At 48.0% G+C, this 19,372-nt stretch overlaps 1 protein-coding gene and 1 pseudogene across 1 annotated transcript; both read right to left on the reverse strand.

The window, feature by feature from the left end:
* Positions 1-6,516: 6,516 nt before the first annotated feature.
* On the reverse strand, positions 6,517-8,022 carry LOC123092742 (cytosolic sulfotransferase 8-like; annotated as a pseudogene).
* Positions 8,023-16,663: 8,641 nt separating this feature from the next.
* Positions 16,664-18,914, reverse strand: LOC123132050 (cytochrome b-c1 complex subunit 9, mitochondrial). Its single transcript, XM_044551801.1, has 3 exons — positions 18,609-18,914; positions 18,464-18,511; positions 16,664-17,038 (listed from the first exon to the last, which is right to left on the reverse strand). The coding sequence occupies exons 1-3, from the start codon at positions 18,699-18,701 to the stop codon at positions 16,988-16,990; spliced, it is 192 nt and encodes a 63-aa protein (XP_044407736.1). The 5' UTR covers positions 18,702-18,914; the 3' UTR covers positions 16,664-16,987.
* Positions 18,915-19,372: the final 458 nt, after the last annotated feature.

The raw sequence follows: 19,372 nt of genomic DNA on the forward strand, positions 1-19,372 counted from the left end.
ACCCGAATTCCAACAAATGGCTTGAAGCCATGAAATCCGAGATAGTATTCATGTATGAGAACAAAGTATGGACTTTGGTGGACTTGCCCGATGATCCGCGAGCCATAGAAAATAAGTGGATCTTTAAGAAGAAGACTGACGCGGATGGTAATGTGACCGTCTATAAGGCTCGGCTTGTCGCTAAGGGTTATTGACAAGTTCAAGGAGTTGACTACGATGAGACCTTCTCACTCGTAGCGAAGCTGAAGTCCATCGGAATCATGTTAGCAATTGCCGCATTCCATGATTATGATATATGGCAAATGGACGTCAAAACGGCATTCCTTAACGGTTTCCTTAAGGAAGAATTGTATATGATGCAGCCAAAAGATTTTGTCGAACCTAAGAATGCTGACAAGGTATGCAAGCTCTAGTGCTCCATCTATGGGCTGATGCAAGCATCTCGGAGTTGGAACATTCGCTTTGATGAAATGATCAAAGCTTTTGGGTTTATACAGATTTATGGAGAAGCCTGTATTTACAAGAAAGTGAGTGGGAGCTCTATAGCTATTCTCATATTATATGTGGATGACATACTATTGATGGGAAATGATATAGAACTTTTGGAAAGCATAAAGGCCTACTTGAATAAGTGTTTTTCTATGAAGGACCTTGGAGAAGCTGCTTACATATTAGCCATCAAGATCTATAGAGATAGATCAAGACGCCTCATTGGTCTTTCACAAAACACATACCTTGACAAGATATTGAAGAAGTTCAATATGGATCAGTCCAAGAATGGGTTCTTGCCTGTATTGCAAGGTGTGAGATTGAGCACAGCTCAAGCCCGACCTCGGCAGCAAAAAGAGAAAAGATGAGTGTCATCTATGCCTCGGTCGTAGGCTCTATTATGTATGCCATGTTGTGTACCAGACCTGAGGTGAACCTTGCCATAAGTTTGGTAGGGAGGTACCAAAGTGATCCCGGTATGGAACACTAGACAGCGGTCAAGAATATCCTGAAGTACCTGAAGATGACAAAGGATATGTTTCTCGTTTATGGAGCTGCCAAAGAGCTCATCGTAAAGGATTACGTCAACGCTAGCTTTGACACAGATCTGGATGACTCAAAGTCACAATCTGGATACGTGTATATTTTGAATGGTGGGGCAGTCAGCTGGTGCAGTTGCAAGCAAATCGTCGTGGCGGGATCTACATGTGAAGCGGAGTACATAGCTGCTTCGGAAGCAGCACAAGAAGGAGTCTGGATGAAGGAGTTTATCACCGACCTAGGAGTGATTCTCAATGTGTCGGGCCCGATCACTCTCTTCTGTGACAACACTGAAGCTATTGCCATTGCCAAGGAGCCCAGGTTTCACAAGAAGATCAAGCACATCAAGCGCCGCTTCAACTCCATTCGTGAATATATTCAAGATGGAGACATAGATATTTGTAAAGTACATACGGATCTGAATGTTGTGGATCCTTTGACTAAACCTCTTCCACGAGAAAAACATGATCAACACCAGAACTCTATGGGTGTTTGATTCATCACAATGTAACTAGATTATTGACTCTAGTGCAAGTGGGAGACTGTTGGAAATATGCCCTAGAGGCAATAATTAAATGGTTATTATTATATTTCCTTATTCATGATAATTGTCTATTGTTCATGCTATAATTGTATTAACCGGAAACCGTAATACATGTGTGAATACATAGACCACAACATGTCCCTAGTGAGCCTCTAGTTGACTAGCTAGTTGTTCAATAGATGATTATTGTTTCCTGACCATGGACATTGGATGTCAATGATAACGAGATCACATCATTAGGAGAATGATGTGATGGACAAGACCCAATCCTAAGCATAGCACAAGATCGTGTAGTTCGTTTGCTAGAGTTTTTCTAATGTCAAGTTTCTTTCCTTAGACCATGAGATTGTGCAACTCCCGGATGCTGTAGGAATACTTTCGGTGTATCAAACGTCACAACGTAACCGGGTGACCATAAAGGTGCACTACAGATATCTCCGAAAGTGTTTGTCGGGTTGGCACAAATCGAGACTGGGATTTGTCACACCGTATGACGGAGAAGTATCTCTGGGCCCACTCGGTAATGCATCATCATAATGAGCTCAATGTGACTAAGGAGTTAGCCATGAGATCATGCGTTATGGAACGAGTAAAGAGACTTGCCGGTAACGAGATTGAACGAGGTACGGGGATACCGAAGATTGAATCTCGGGCAAGTAACATACCGATGGACAAAGAGAATTGCATACGGGATTGATTGAATCCCCGACATCGTGGTTCATCCGATGAGATCATCGTGGAACATGTGGGAGCCAATATGGGTATCCACATGCCGCTATTGGTTATTGCTGGAGAGATGTCTCGGTCATGTCTGCATGGTTCCCGAACCCGTAGGGTACACTTAAGGTTCGGTGACGCTAGAGTTGTAATGGGAAATTGTATGTGGTTATTGGAAGTTTTTTCGGAGTCCCGGATGAGATCCCGGTCATCACGAGGAGTTCCGGAATGGTCCAGAGGTGAAGATTTATATATGGGAAGTCCAGTTTCAGTCGCTGGAAGGTTTCGGGGTTATTGGTATTGTACCGGGACCATCGAAAGGTGTCCGGGGGTCCACCAGGTGGGGTCTTCTACCCCGGGGGCCCAAGTGGGCTGAATATGGGTGGGAACCAGCCCCCTAATGGGCTGGTGCCCCCCCAAGGGCCCAAGGCGCCTAGGGTTGGCAACCCTAAGGGGTGGGGGCGCCTCCCACCAGCTTGGGGGGCAAGTCTCCCCCCTTGGCGGTCCCTCCCCCTCTAGATGCATCTGGGGGGGCGGCCCCCTCTTCCCTTCATCCTATAAATAGAGGGAGTGGGAGGGCAGCCGTACCTCAACCCCTGGCGCAGCCCTCCCCCCTCCTATACCTCCTCCTCCTCCGTTGAGCTTGGCGAAGCTCTGCCGGAGAACCACGAGCTCCACCACCACGCCGTCGTGTTGCCGGAGTTCTCCCTCAACTTCCTCCCACCTTGCTGGATCAACAAGGAGGAGATGTCCCTGGGTTGGTACGTGTGTTGAACACGGAGGCGCCGTCCGTTCGGCGCTTGGATCGGATCTTCCGCGATTTGAATTGCCGTGAGTACGATTCCATCAACCATGTTCTTGTAACGCTTCCGCTCAACGTTCTTCAAGGGTATGAAGATGCTCTCTCTCTCTCTCTCTCTCTCTCTCTCTCTCTCTCTCTCTCTCTCTCTCTCTTTGCTAGCATCTCCTAGATTGATCTTGGTGACACGTAGGAAATTTTTGAGTTATTACTGCGTCCCCGACATGCTATCCATGTGTCAGAACCATGAGTTGGTCATGAGATCGTACGGGTTTCAAGTCTAGTCTACCCCAACTTTTTTGGGACTTCTTTTTAAATGTTCAGAAAACGCAGAAATATTATCACCATCCACAGCACCTATCTACCATTATCAATCTCTTCATCAAACTAGTGCACTTATACAATTGGCAATTGTATTAGGTTTGCTGGGAACACAAGAGACTTCTCATATATTATTGCGGGGTTGCTTGAGAGGAGAATACAATCATCCTACACCTGCCACCGATTGGTAAACCTTAAGTCATCCACTCAAAAAAAATTTGTAGTTGTCCTAGAAAACTCTATGTTTTAAGGTCCAACAAAGTCTACAAAAATAGAAGTTGTATAGTAGACATCGACGAGCAGGGGGTGGGAAGGTTGAAGAGCGCGAGGGGCGGAGACGGGAGGAACAGGATGAAGCGAGCTATTGTATTTGCAGCGCGGTGGTAGCACCAGCGATGAGAGCGCACAAGGAAGTGGCCATGCCATGAAGTGCTCGTACTCGATGCCCAGGGATGTAGAAAGCTGCCGAGAAGCTACGCTCCCAAACGATGGCTCAGCTCCATTTTTCATACCAAGAAGTTGGCTGTGGAGAGTTAAAGAACAAGCCCTAAGACCAATATGAGCACTCAGGTCTTGCTTGAGCCACGGAAATTAATGGAAAAGGTAAGGACTCCTTTGGTTCTAAGGAAAAGTGGAGAGAAAATGTAGGAGTAATTCTTGTGTATGGTGATACTATTTGTGCCTTTGGTGATACTATTTGTGCCTTTGGTTCAAAAGAATGGGGCAAATGAAGAACGAGACTAAGATCCCTAATTGCATAATAACATATTGTATTAAATTTTTATCTTTATTAAAATTTCTATGTTTTTTCAGTTAGAGTGAACCAAACATGGAAGTTGATAGAAGTACTACGTGTACCAATCAATTTTTTAGGCGTGCATTTCTATTATATTTATATGTTTTTCCTATTTATGCGCTTTTAGAATCTCATGAACGAAAGGAGTCCTAAATGGGTAAGCACTGAGAGATGGTCCCATGTGTCTTAGAGCATCTCCAGCCGTTCGCCCCCTCCCCCCTCCCCCCCTCGGGGGGGGGGGGGGGGGGGGGGGCTTGTAATAGCGCCGCCTGGGGACGAACCGACGATAAAGTCGGTGTGGGGGCGGTAGGTTTCCAGCCGCTGCCCCAAGGTCACCCCACACGCTGTTTAAAAAAGAAGTTCGGGCAAAATTCGGCAAAACCACGACACATAATTCGGCGAAATTCAATTTAAAACCATAACTTAGAACATAATTTGGCCATCCATTGTTTTTACATACTGAAAACATAATTTAAAACGTAAACTACTGCGCCGCCGCCCGCCGAGCCGTCCACCTTCCCGCCTACAAGCCGAAGAGCTTGCCGAAGGCGCTGTAGTCGTCGTTGTCGTCGTCCTCCTCCTCTGCCCTGGGTCGCCTTGGAGGACGGGTTTGGTTGGCAGCGGCGTGTCGTCGTTGATGTCCTCGAGGACGACGCCAACGCCCTCGTCGCGGCCGCGGCACCAAGCAGTGATCTCCTGGAGGGCGTGGCGCTGACGCTCCATCTCCATCTGGATGTAGTCCTCGTGCGCCCACTTGAGGGCAGCCTCATTGTCGACCGCCATGTCGTTGTGCTCGCTCTTCACGGCGACGAGCTCCGGCTCCGTCTTCGGCTTGACGAGGCGGAAGGAGGAGGGTGCAGAGGAGCCACGGCCGCCCTCGTTGATGACGAGGCCGCCGCCACGGGTGCGCCACCCGTGCGGCGTCTCCACGGGCTCGGCCTTGACGCTGGTGAGCGCCAGCGAACCAGAGGAGCGGGAGGAGGAGGACGACCCGCCCGCCATGCGCCTCGACAGCCAAATGCCGCCGCTCCAGTGGGGAATGGGGGCCGGGGCCGCCAGGTACTCGAGCGACGGCTCATTGTCGCCCTCGAGGTGCTCGTGGACATAGTGGACCGTGCGCCCGGGGACACCCCACCACAAACGGCGGCCGTAGGCGTTGTGGCGCCCCCGCGACGGCGCGTTGTTGGTGGAGGCGACCTGCTCCTCGTGGTGGCGTTAGAAGTACGCCACCCAGCTGGCGTGGTTGTTGGTGGCGTACTCTGGTCGGCCACGCACCTCCTCTGGCAGGGAGGCCCGAACGCGCGTGATCTCGCCGTGGAAGCGGTCGGCGTCGGGCTGCGGGGGGGAGGGAGGGGAGATGCCGCAGGCGCTAGGCCTCCACTGCCCTGACACGCGCATGTCAGGCGGCGTCGGGTAGTTGGCCTCATGGAGAAGGTAGGCCTCCCACTCGTGCAGATGGCGGTGGCCGAAGCCGTTGGCCGCCGCTCCATCGCCGGGAAACCGTTCTCCCATAGGCGCGGTGGCTGGAGACGGGGAGAAGGATTGCGGCGTCGGGGGGCGGCCGACGTGTGTGTATGTGTGGGGGCAAGGGGATGACACATTGTCGCGCCATCACTGCGTCGTCCGTGAGGAATCAATGGAAGGCTGACCGGCGACAGCCTTGGCATTGATTCCCCGCGGGAAAACGAGGCGATGAGGAAGACGAGACGCGGCTAGTCGCTGACTCGGCGGGCCTGCTAGGCTTTCGCGCCAAAAAATGCTTCCCCCGGCGCCCCCAGACGCCCCCAGCGCGCCGGGTTTGATCTGGGTCCGCCGGCGCAAATTTCGGCCGTAACTGACGAAAAGTGGGCTACTAGGGGCACGACTGGGCCGATTTTTAGACGCCGGCGATAAAATAAGGCCTTGGGGGTCTGTTGGGGGGTGGGGGCGAGTGAAGATGCTCTTAGAACCCACAATGTTGTCCAATGGCTAATGGGTTCGTCAACCGGGACACGTTGAGCCTCAAAGCAGATGTCGGTCAACCTATCAATAACACATCGTCGACATACGTGACAACTGACAAGCATGGAAGTGAGATGCCTACCGTGGATTTCCTGATCCTCCGAAGGTCGAGATACAGCTGTATTTTCTAAAAGTGATGTACATGTTTGAAAATATGTGGTGTAGGAAGCAAACAATAATTCAATAGGTATAATCACAACTACAATGCATATCTTATGGTTTAAGATCTGGGTTGTTTGGAATAGTAGTACGATATGAAAGACTACAATGGTGCAAAGAACGATTTATTCATAGCACAATCAACATAAAAAAACATAACATCGGGAACAACGTCATTGCAGAAAAGAAGACTCAACTAGCATCACTAGAAAGTGAAGCCTGACCCACGGAACTTCTCCTTGCATATCGCATCCAGACGTTTAGCCATCTCAGGCGTAAAGTGGTTCACCCAGTCTCCCACCACCCCATTCCTGAAATAGGAGTCATGCGAGAACTTGAAGAACACTCCTTGGGAGCCTTTCTTGTTCGCCTCTAAATTTTTCAGAATCTCCAAGCTGCAGAGCTCAACAATCTCTGCAACGACACCGGCCTCCTCCTGTGTGTCAGAGAATGGCCTCTCAAGGAACTGAGCTAGCTTCCTGACTTTGTCCAGCGGATCCTGAAGCATCTGCTCGTAGGTGAGGAAAAGCACTCTGTTTGGCTCTGCATTGCTTGCCCTCGAGTATCCGAGGATGTGATCCCAAAAAGGTCCGCCGTTACTTGTGCCCTCACAGACAGTCTCGTACATCTCCTGGAGTGATATGTCAGGTTGAGCACCATTGACGAAGTGCCACAACGATACCACCATGTCCTTTGGATCCCTGCCAACGAGCACATACGATGTCATCTACTCTCTCTTTTTTTGAGGAGGGGGGGAGGGGGGGCATCATGGCTTCTTTATTTCAAGGTTTAGCAAGGGCTACATCATTCACAAGGAGAACTCGAATAAAATATTGTGGACTGCATTCTTTTAAAGTCCTTTATGTTATACTCCTGGTCCTGAATATAAGTATTTCTAGAATTTTAATACAAACTACATACATACATATATAAATATATTTTAGAGTGCAGATTCTCTTATTTTATTTCATATGTACTCCCTTCGTTTGGAATTACTTGTCGTAGAAATGGATGTTCTAGACGTATTTTACTTCTAGATACATTCATTTCTGAGACAAGTAATTATGAACGGAGAGAGTAGTCCATAGTGAAATATCTAAAGAGACTTGTATTTATCCCATTAGAACTAAATATAAATAATTAATACAACAACGCTACCTGCAAATGTAGACGATTTTGCAGTAGGGTCCTCTGGATATGGACAGCGGCAGCACCGACAGCGGCATGTGCGTGCACATGAGCCTCGGCGAGGGCAGCGCGTCCAGCACAGCCTCGCGGCCGACGGCGAAGAGCCTGTCCACGAGGGGCACGCAGTCGTGTGGGTTGAGGCGGCGGAGCGGGTGGGCGGGGCTGGCCGGCGGGCACGCGGCGCGGGCCATCGTGGCGAACATCAGGGCCTTGAGCCACGTGGTGCCGCTCTTGGGAACGCTCGCGAGAACCACGTCGCCGGGGCGCGCCGTGAAGCTGCGCTGCATGGCCATGATGCCTGATGCCCACTCCTCTCGCACCCACACGCCCTGGTAGCAGCGCCGCTTCAGCTTGCTGTCGCTGGCATGGTTCTGGTTCGTCGGGAGGGACACCACGGCAGCGGCGTACTCCGTGGGAGGGTGCACAGGGATGGTGCCGTCGTCGGCGTCCTTAACGCCACGGGGCCATGGAGACGGAGGAGACTAGACGTTTCGCTATCAACCCACTACTAGAAAAAGGGGTATAGATGATATGGACACTAATGGCGCATCACACATGTGGTGCACCACTACTATATACTAATGGCGCATCATGTGTTGGTGCGTCATTAGTGTCCAAATACTAATGGCACACCACATCCACGGTGCGCTAGTAGTAACAATTTTTTTATTTTTTTTAACTAGTAATGGCGCATCAGGGGATAGTGCGCCATTACTAGTTAAATTAGTAATGGCGCACCGCATTCACGGTGCGCCACTGTGGGAGTGGTGCACCATTACTAGTTGCTAGTAATGGCGCACCACTCCCACGGTGCGCCATTACTAACTTGGCCTAAAAATTCCACCGAATGCACCCCCCGGTGGACCGTCTTTTCAGTTTTAAGAAAAATAAAAAAAATGATGAAAATGTCAAAATAATAAGAAAAAGTTTCTCATGTGATATGTGGTCTACTTGTTGGGAAAATTTACAAATATGAATTTCGACTTTATTTGCAAAATCTCTCTGAAATTTGTAAAATGGGCATAACTTTTGCATATGAACTCGGATTTAAAAAAAATTATATGAAAAATCATCTACTCGAAAAGTTACATCCGAATTTAACCGGGGGAACCCCGTTAAACATTTTCAAAATCCTCAAAAACTTAATACAAAAAAGTTACGGGGCTGTTAAGATCTAGAGGGGAAAAAATGGAAAAAAAAATTCAAACTTACTAGTGGCGCACCGTTTGTTAGGTGCGCCACTAGTAACATAAAAAAATAGTTTTGAATTTTTTTTCAAAAAATGATACGTAATATGACCGAGAAATTTAAAATATTTTTCAAAATTTCATCATACTCATGAACATGAACAAAGTCCTATACATCAACAAGGTTTAATAGGATTGATATGATAGATATATCAACAAGTGCCTGTTAAGTGAGGTGGTGTTGGGGTTGGATAGAACTGTGAAGTTAAGTGTGCTCGGGCTGAAGTAGTGTGAGGATGGGTGACCTTCCGGAAAGTTTGACCACTTAGTGCGATTTGACTTGAGATTAAGCATATTAACCCGAGATTAAGCCATAGTGACCCGAGATTAAGAAAAAAACGAAAAAAAATGGAAAAAAAATAAAAAAATATTACTAATGGCGCACTTCTATGTGGTGCGTCATTACTAAGTCAGATAGTAACGGCGCACTCCCTGGTACGCCATTAGTATAAAATTCTAATGGCGTGATGCTAGTGACACACCTGTAGTGCGCCATATACACATAGGATCAGATGCCATGAGGTTAACGGCATCTTTAACGCGGACTCTCAAACTACCTGCATATATCTAGACCACGTGATATGGATGTGTTTTGCCATCCAACACACGTCTGTATTTGTTGGCTCGGTGGTTTGGACACATCTTTTTTCTTATAAACCGGAGATAAAGTGGGGGCTTTGCGAGTGTCCGGACCGCTGCCACGTCCGCTTCTGATTGCCCTCATCCACCCAAACTCCCTCCTTCGCCCGCGCGTGCTTCCCGCCACCGCTTCAAAGTGTCAACGTCGCATTCATGCCTAGAGTGGACACAACCTCTCACTTCTACCGCCATTGAAGCGGCGCGCGAGCCGAGAGAGCATCGCCCGCGCCGCTTCCCAATGCATGCGACTGCTCCGCGTTCAAACGACACCACGACCGTCCGACGCCCTACAATAATGAAACGTGGTTACCGAGGAACCTACTGCGGCGCCACCCGTCCGTCTGTTTGCCGTCCACCATTGGCATCTGCCCACTATATAAACTCCAGCCCCGACCATAGCCGCAATCATCCTCCTCCGGTTCCTTTCTCCTCTCCGCACCAGCCAACCATGGCCTCCTCGCACTCCAAAGACCTCTGGGACGGACTCTCGTCAGAGCAGAAGAAGGAGATGGCCGCCATTGTTGTTGGCTGGCAGGTCGCCAGCAGACGGAGGCCGTCGCGATTGCAATGGAGGACGATCCGGTGCCACCCTCCTTGTCAGTGCATGTCTGCCTCACCATCGGCGAGGCCCATGTGTACTACATAGACATGCTATGGGAGGAGCAGGAGGCCAAGTTTCGACAGGCACAGGCCGGCCATGCCTACAACCTCGACCTCCTCGAGGAGCACCGGCGCGCGGAGGAGCAACTAGACATCAGCATGGACATCGTGTCAGATGTGGGTGCAGCAGAGCAGGAGGTGTTGCTCGACTCCTACCGCTTCGGCCGCGACATCCGCCGCGATCGCTGGCGGTACCGCCTCCATCAAGCGGAATTTGAGGCCGCCTACAGGGAGTTCGCCGAGACGGCGGATGATGTGTGGGGCAAGAGCGACAATGAGAAGGACATTGCCAGCTCCGCCCGGCCGCACCCCGCCACGACCACGAAGCCGGCCCATCCGTAGGCGTCGCCGGTAGCGAGGAAGAGTATTGCATGGTACGTCGCCGCCACTCGGGTCCCGAGAGGGCCACCACTCCTCCCCTCCCGCTGAAGCCAAACTATGTGGGCTGAACATCGTCGGCCAATTAACCGCTTGGCGTCGACATGGAGGCAGACAACTTCACCTCCCAGGGCTTCGGGGGAGGAGGTTACGGAGGTGGAGCTGGAAAGCGCCGAGGCGGAACTGAAGAAGATGAAGGCAAGAGTCAGAGCTTCAGTTCTCAAGGCTCATGGCCGGACTTGGGAAACAGACATCGGTGATCATTTAGATTAGGTTTAGAGTAGGGTTTAGTATAGATTATTTGAAAAATCTAATGAATTACGTCCGGTTTATATGAAAAGTGTTCAAAATGTAATGAATGTCATCTTATTTGTATGGAATCCGTCGTGTTTGCATTAATTTTGTCTGGTTAGTTCAAACAGTGGTTGAAATGTATGCGGGGAGTGTTGGATGGCCATCTCCTGCATTCGTGTCCGCGGGCTGATCCCCCTACTCACGGACAAATGTCAAAGCAAATTTACGGGTCAGTGTTGGAGATGCCCTGGTATGTGCATTTTCAGCTTCAAAAGAAAACCTGTATTTTCCTCGACAGCAAGCATCTTTTCTTTCTTCTTTTGCGGGGAGCAAGCATCTATCATATGGAAATTTTCAAATGTCTCTAGCATGTGTAGCTTTAAACAATTTAAATTTTTGAACAGAAAACTGTTTCAAATGTCTCCCACATGTGAAAGTTTTTTTTGCGATCTGAAAAGAGTTTTATTCCATCATAATAGGGTTATAATTGAGAGGCAAAATATCCTTCTTACATTGTGGTGCGCCATGTAGCCATACAACAATACTACTTTCTACTTGACTATACGACGTCAATAGATGTGCCACCCTATTTTGCTCACGCTTGATTTTCATGGGAATAAACTCTTTCTTACATAAGGAACTTTATCTCTGCCACCAAATGACGATATGCCGATCTCGAGAGGCCTTCCTCGGATAAAGCTTCCGACTGGACAATAACAGGAGTTTCAGTATGTTGCAACGCCAATGCTATACCTTGCATGATATCATGCAACTCTGCCTCAAGAACGTCGTTGCAATTAAAAATATATCGATATGTGGCGAAGATAACCCCACCGTTGTGTCGTCTAAGATCATGTCGGTTGCCGTTGTGCCGTCCACTCCTAAGAAAGATCCATCCACAGACAAGGCGACACGATTCGCTGCCGGCCACATCAAAGTTTTTGTTGCTTTCTTTCTTTCTATTTCCGGCCTCACTTCCATCACCGGCATCTTCCCTTTCATAAGATCCTCTATACTGTATCTCCTAGACAGTTCAAGTGATAACATATACTCCCTCCGTCCTAAAATAAGTGTCTCAACTTTATGCTAGCTCTAGTATAAATTTGTACTAAGCTCAAGACACTTATTTTGGGACGGAGGGAGTAGCTTTGAAGATAATCAGCAGGTACTTGAGCTGATGGGACATCTTTCCCATGTGTACTATCCGTTCTCAAGGACCAAATCCTCCAGACTAGCATAATGATGCAGTCCCGCTCATACTGTCCACGGCTAGCGAGTAGGTCTAGTAGCCATTGCTCGCGTCGCCCCTCTCGGGCGGCTCGAGGGCGACATCCCTAGCCCCCGCTGCCTCCCCCCTTCCTCCCCTCCCTCCTCGCCGCCACCAGAGGCATCCGCCGGGCAAGCCCGATGCATGGCCAAGGAAGGTGGCAGCGGGGCCTCTGCTGCTCCGTTTCTCTAGCGGGGGGCGTCGGAATTCGGGGCGGCGGCCTCGTTCGGTGAGGCGCCACCGTCCCCTTGGCTGGTGGTGGCGTGGGTGTGGTCCGGTGGGCTTGGCTGCGCGGGCAGCAAGCTCTCCGGCGGACGAGATCTGCGGCGCCGGCGGTGGGGCTTCTGGCCTCTTGCGGCTCCAGATCTGGCCGCCCCTTTCCCCTTCTGCTGCCCTGCGTGCTCCACCGCGTCAGATCTGGACCGGGTCGACATGGTTCTCTGGTGCCTGGAGCTGGCTGTGGTGTTGGTGGTGTGGAGCCTTGACCGGGAGAAATCCATGGCGGCGACGTCCATGGACGCCGTTCCCCTTCTTGAAGGCGCCATTCAGATCTTTTGCTCCACCCTCCCCTTCCCCTAGCATCCCGGGTGAAAACCCAAACTTTGTTGGGCGGCGACGGTGCTCTTGGCGCCGTTTGCTTCGTGAAGTCGTCGCCTTGGATGCTTTTTGGACTATGGGCACTGCGGCGTGGTGGTTGTCAGGCGGCGGCGACAGTGTGGCCCTAGTGGCGGCGGCGGCAGCATCGTTGCTCCTTCCTCCCTGGACATCCTGTTGTTGTCTGACCGGCATCTTTCTCCTCTCCAGAGGTCGTCAGTGGGCAGCGGTGATGCGGTGCCTCTGTTGAAGTTTCTTAGTCATGTAGGGTGTGCTCTGTTCCTACTCCTTCTGGTTGCATCCTTCTTTCCATGTTCTAGGGTGAGCAACCCATATGTCGACGGTTCGGCGCCTTTCGAGCCAGGCGAGGAGGCAAGGGCCTCCTTCGACAGTGGAATGGATGAAGATGTTGTTCCAGGGCCTGGTTGTTTGGTGCCGACATAGCCTATCCTCGACAGCGGGCGCTTCCCGGAGCCCCATTTCTTCTTCCCTGGTGATGCTTGTGTGGACGAGGGCCTCTGCGTGCTTCAGCTTGTGCTTATCTTTGTGCTATCTTACTAGCTGCAGTGTGTGAGGTTTTGAGAGCTGCCTACCAACACCCTTGTATCTTGCCGTGTTCTTGTTTTTGTTTGTTCGAGTTTGTAATGCAATGGTTGTAATCCTGGCGGGTTGATGGCTTTGTTAATTCAAGGCCGGGCTCCCCCTTGAGCCTTCGTTCTAAAAAAAGGTCTAGTAGCCATTCATTCCCTGTATCAATAAGCGCGGAATCATTAGGTAATGGCCACCTTCCTCTCATACGTTCCCAAAATTCTCTTGCATGTTCACATGCGATCAAGGCATGCTAAGTTGATTCTTCCTCTCTACAACAAAGTGAGCACGTTGATCTTTTTGAAATATGCCTGTACTTCTTGCAAACATTGGTAGCTAATGCTCCAGAGGCAGCTTTCCATGCTAGAATCTTCATCTTTTGAGGTACATGCGACCCCCATATGCACTGCCAAACTGGTCGTCTCCCAGTTGGATTACTGCTCGAAGCCCCTATTGTGACCGCCATGTTCGTGTTGCTGGTAGCCAACCGATAGGCACTCCTCACCGTAAAACAGCCCAACTTTTCTGAGAACCATGCTAAGAAGTCTTGTCTATTTCTCGGGGATGTTCTAATTTTATTGATCTCCCTGACAACCATCTCTCAAAAATGAGCGTGTGGCCGTTCTAAGTTACATGCACCATGTTCATCCAAGAAATCAGCCACCCATTTAAACCTTCAATTGCGCTTTGGCGCAATGCGCCTGGAGTCATGGCCTCGTGGTATCCAAGGGTCCGCCAGGTTTTAATTAACGACCCATCACCCACCCTCCAAATAATGCCTTGCTTCAATAGTCTAGACCATGCACAATGCCCTTCCATAACGCATAAGTATTGTCCCACAAGTTGCCATTCGGAAAATAGTTTGCCCTTATCAACTGCGCACATAAGCTCTCAGGGTATCCAATAAACGCCAGGCTTGTTTCACCAACAAAGCCTGGTTAAATGCTCGCATATCTCTGAACCCCATGTCACCCATAGACTTGGGGAGCATCATCTTCTCCCAGCTAAGCCAAACCATCTTCCGTTTACCTTTTTCCACACCCCCCCCCCACCACCACCAGCACTGTCTCATCATACGTATCAGATCATCACAAACTGATGCTAGAAATTTGAAGACACTCATAATATAGGTGGGAATGGCTTGAGCAATGGGCTTGATCGAAATTTCCTTATTACCAGATGATCACATGTGAAGTTTTCAAACAGCTTTCAAAAGTTTTGAATGCACACTATTCCAGACTAGCTCTCCAGTGTGGATGGTTTTCGAAGCTAAACATATGAACGAGAAAGAGATGCTCCCCCCGTTTCTTTTTAATTTGCATATAAAACTTGTCTGAAGTCAAACTTTATAAAGTTTGACCAATTTTTTAGAAAAAAAATATAATCATTCACAATACGAAGTCAATATTATTAGATGCATCTTAAAATTAAATTTTACACTCCCTCACAAAAATATATATTAAATTTCACACTGTATAACTTTAGTATTATAGATGTTGATAATTTTTTAATATAAATTCGCTCAAAGTTTGTGTAGTTTGACTTAAAACAAATCTTATATGTGAAGTAAAAAGAAACGGAGGGAGTACAATCTTAGGAACCCCTCTGTCTTTTTTCTTTAGAAAAACCTCCGTTTTAAAACAGTTGAAGTTATAGATTACGCTAAGTCGAACTTGTTTAAATGTCTATAAAAATGTAGCTTGACCTGAGAGAAACTAAAACTTTAAACATCTTACGATGGTGTGTGTGGAGTGAGGTTGGGGTGGGGGTTAATAAAGAAAATTGCAACTAAGAGAAACTCTACAAGTATATTGCATATGGAGCGCAAAGTCCAGTAATTGCCTTTGGCTCCTAGGTGCGCAAAGTCACCATATCTCAGTCTTCATAATATATTTTCTGTTTTCTCATTCATAAACTTCGATTGACTCCAAAACCAGACGTTTTATCACTTCATCTCAAAAGCAATCATGCAAAAAATGATTTAACAAGTTGCTTGAACAAATGCATTTAACCGGCGACACGTGCAACGCTTTGAGACGCAACGCTATGCTCCACCTCAGCCCGAACCGGTGGACACGAACCCTAGCAGGCACCGGCCGGACAGAAGGAGCGGCGGCACGGGGGCGGGGGCACGTTCCCGGCAGATAGGAACGTGGGTGAGGCCGACGGCCAGCAGGAGAGCGCGCGTGATGCGGCCAGAAGGAAAGGGTCTGCACGTACTAAGGGCAGAGGTGTTTTTTTTTCATAAATATATTAGAATGTGATTTTCAAATAATGGTTTGACAATACAATCATCAACACCGAGTTATGCGAACCAACTTGTGGTTGGATGGTTAGAGGGACTGTGGTATCCCCAGCCCATCAGGGTTCAAATTCTGATGCTTGCATTTATTCCTGGATTTATTTCAGGATTTTCGCCGATGCGCATTCAGTGGGAGGAGACGTTCCCGTCGACGACGAGGTGCCTACGGTGACTTCGTAAATTTCAAGATGATATGCCGGCTCAGTCTTTCGGAGGTGCTCATAGGGATAGGGTGTGCGTGTGTGCATTCATAGGAGTGAGTGTATGCGCGTGTATATGAGCGCTTGTGTCTGTACTGATGTTCAAAGAAAAACCGAGTTACTATATTCCAAAGTCTTGTTCCCGGTAACATTAAGGAAAATTTCTAAAATATGGGCTGGGCACTGCCATATCCCAGGTCTTTTAGATGCCACTAAAGCTTTCTTATCGGTATGTTTTAGGATGTTCTTCTATTTAAGTATGCTTACATTTTCACTGTGTATTTGTTATTCTGTTTAGGACCAGATAAAAATATTGATGTTCATTGTTATTGTGCGTTTATTCATTTTGATTTTATATAAAAGAAGTTATGTTTAAGAGTTCGCCCCACCTCAAAAAAGTTTCGTCCTCCGCCACTGCTCACCACGGCATCTCCCAGCTAGGTGGGGCAGGCCGAGGACCCCATGTCGCTTCACCACCGGGGCCACATCAGGGGCGGCCCATGCCATGTAGAAGAAATATTTTTTATGACTCGGCGCATGCTTCAAGACTTAGATGTCATCTACAACACGATTACCTTATATGTAACCGCCCCCCCCCCCCCCCCCCCCCCCCACCACCACCAAATTACACGCACTTCCCAACAGATGATACCAAGCATGCGAAGAAAAGGAGATACTGAATCTATTTTGCCAGCAACACCGATGTACATTTGGGTCCCAGGAGTGACTAAACAATAGGTGCAGAATATATTTGCCAATAAAACTGAAACATATTAGGGTCCAACAAATAAGGAATTCATGCGCCTTTAATTGAAACATCAAACTTGTTGTCACTAAGAGAATCGGGCTAAAGGCGTGATCAGATCAAGTTGCAACAATGGATGTCAAAGGGTTGAGAGTTGAGAATGTTGCCAACAACTACAGCACACTCTCCTTCAGATGAATGCAAGGAAAAATATATATCAACAAAATATTCATTAGCTTGTCCAAAAGAGACGAGCAACAGCATGCCAATTACATATAAGACATTAGAAAGAAGTCCAATTCATAATTTGGATAGTATTGAACTTGTTCCAAAGGGACCAGACATAGCAATCACTTTGCTGTGGAACAGATTGATGCCATAGTGCTCAAAGGGAGTGAATAACACCCAGCAAGAGAGTTTTACAATATTATTGTGCCAAAGGAAAATGCCAAAACATGGAGCTTTATAAGGTGCCTAATTTCACTTAAAAGATCATGGGAAATCTGGGCTTCAATGTCTTCACTCCTCAACCGGCCTTTGCCCCAGAACAGATATGTCTTGATACCGTTTCTGCATTTCCAAAGAATGAAGAATTATAAGCCATGTGGGCCCAGCATTTAAAGCATTTAGCATATGCATTAACTGAGCAACACAAAGTTGTACACAATCATACTCAATGAATGAGCAATGAGGTAGCTTAACCAAAATACAGCAACAATGAACAAGATTTCTGTAAAAGCTCGACCAGCACCCAGTGCTAAGCTAAAATTAAAATGTGTAGGCACTCGTTTCTGTGGCATTGTAGACATATATAAAAGAGACTCTGTGCACATATGAACTATTGAAAGTTCACAGTCAGAAATATAGGCTAACGGGGGTTTAAGAGAGAACCGCAGAAGGTTTGCTAATTGGAATAATATGATGTGTTAGGTTACTAGTTACTGAAAAAACTTCTTATATTCTACTACTACATGAGTGTGAAACGAGCATACAAGAGCATGCAAGGACATAAAAGAAAGATTAGTTCACATATATGGTAACCGAAAAACATTGTGCAAAGCATGTTGTACCAACACATGGTGAATGTGCATCCATATAGTTGTTCTTCAGTAGGTAAAAGCTATGAATACATCTGTGAGTCATCTGTGAATGTGCATCCATATAGTTGTTCTTCAGTAGGTAAAAGCTATGAATACATCTGTGAGTCAAACTCATCTATTATGTATCCTCAGTCAATATGCTATCCAATATGCATATCTGTATGGAATATGCATTCCTCTCACTCAAATTGTTAAACATGCGTGACAAGAATACATATGATCTGTGGTCCATGACACTATGAGAGGCCCTATAATACAATATGATCATTATACACAATACACAATTACATAGCTTGCTGAATTTAGCTATTTACAATATATCACCAAGGCATTCCACATTGTCAAGAATTATTGGAGCCTTTACACGCAAAATAACATAAATAAGTATCCACATGCAGAGAAATCATGCATTTAACGAGTAAGAAATGCTGTGTCTACTCAACCTATACTCATTCTTGCTCAGTATTGCAAGATAGCAAAGAACATAAGGAAACCCTGACATTGGAATTAACAATGGGCAGAGCATACCACCTTCAATGCGATTTTCAGAAGAAGAAATTAGAAACCTAATGGAATCTTCTTAACAATTTGGTTGATGCGGCAAAGATCAAACACAAACTAGATATCCTTGCAGGTGGAATTCACACTTCAAACAAAGGAATCAACAGCAGTAAGAAATCAAACAATGTGAAAATGCCCTCATTTCGCAGGAAAAACAAGAACCGCACCACATTATTCCGATTTGATAAACAAAATTACGAGAAACATGTCTCTGATCATAAGAATGTGGACTTTGTTCCGTACTATCCATATCAGAGATGCAAGATCTAGTAACCCACGGATCACGAAAGGTCAAACGAACAACGATGGGAAGGCCCCGGAGAGAAAATATTACCCCGACGTTGTTCATCTCCCAGACCTTGTTGACGCCGTAGTCCACCAGCTGCAGCCAAATCAAACCGCAAGAGATTACGAGGCCGAATCGAAAGCGCAGGAGGACGCGCAGATCTGAAGATGGGGATCGGGAAGGGAGGGGTTACCCGCTCGCCAGCGAAGGCGCCGGCGACGACGAAGGTGACGTACACGCCGTTACGGCGCATCACCACGCGGTACATGGCGTCCCAGAGACCCATCGTCGACGGCGGAGGCGGCGGCGCGCGCGGGGGATGGTGGAGATTCGGTACGCGACGACGGACGAACCAGTTGCGCTTGAGGAGCGTTTCTGATGGGAGCTTCTGGGTACCTCAGGCGATTTCTACGGTGTTATCTCTTGGATGGGCCGTCCTAAGCCCATCAGGATGTCACACCTGCTCCCCCCACCTGAGCAGTGGACTCTGGGGGAGAAAGGGTCAAGTGTGAGTTTGGGCTGAGCCCAGTGGGCCGCATGTGGCCAGGGTGCGTGTTTGTATTAAACACCTGGATTGCGTGAGAATTCTCAAAAAACAAAAAGAAAAACACATGGATCGCGTGAGATAGATCAGCAAGAGAAACGCTCATAATCTGAATCTCATCCCTTTTCTCCTACCTCCCCTCGTGGTCTTCCTCTCCTCGTCCCCAAATTCCTCTCTGTGCAATCGAATCCAACCAATTGGTCGTCACAATTAATAATCAGAGCATTTGATCTGAGCCCAGTTTTTTTTTTGCGCCGCAGCACAGCTACTCCCTTGGACGGATCGGTAACATCCATCGTTGTAGGTGTGATTCACTCCGGTAAAGCGCACAAAATCCTACGCGGGGTTCGATCCGCTTAGGGCAAGCGACGTGGCGCCCTCCAAGCCTTCCGCTCATACGCGGTAGCTCCTCA

This window comes from Triticum aestivum, chromosome 1B (genome assembly GCF_018294505.1).
Source record: "Triticum aestivum cultivar Chinese Spring chromosome 1B, IWGSC CS RefSeq v2.1, whole genome shotgun sequence".
NCBI classification, from domain to species: Eukaryota; Viridiplantae; Streptophyta; class Magnoliopsida; order Poales; family Poaceae; genus Triticum; species Triticum aestivum.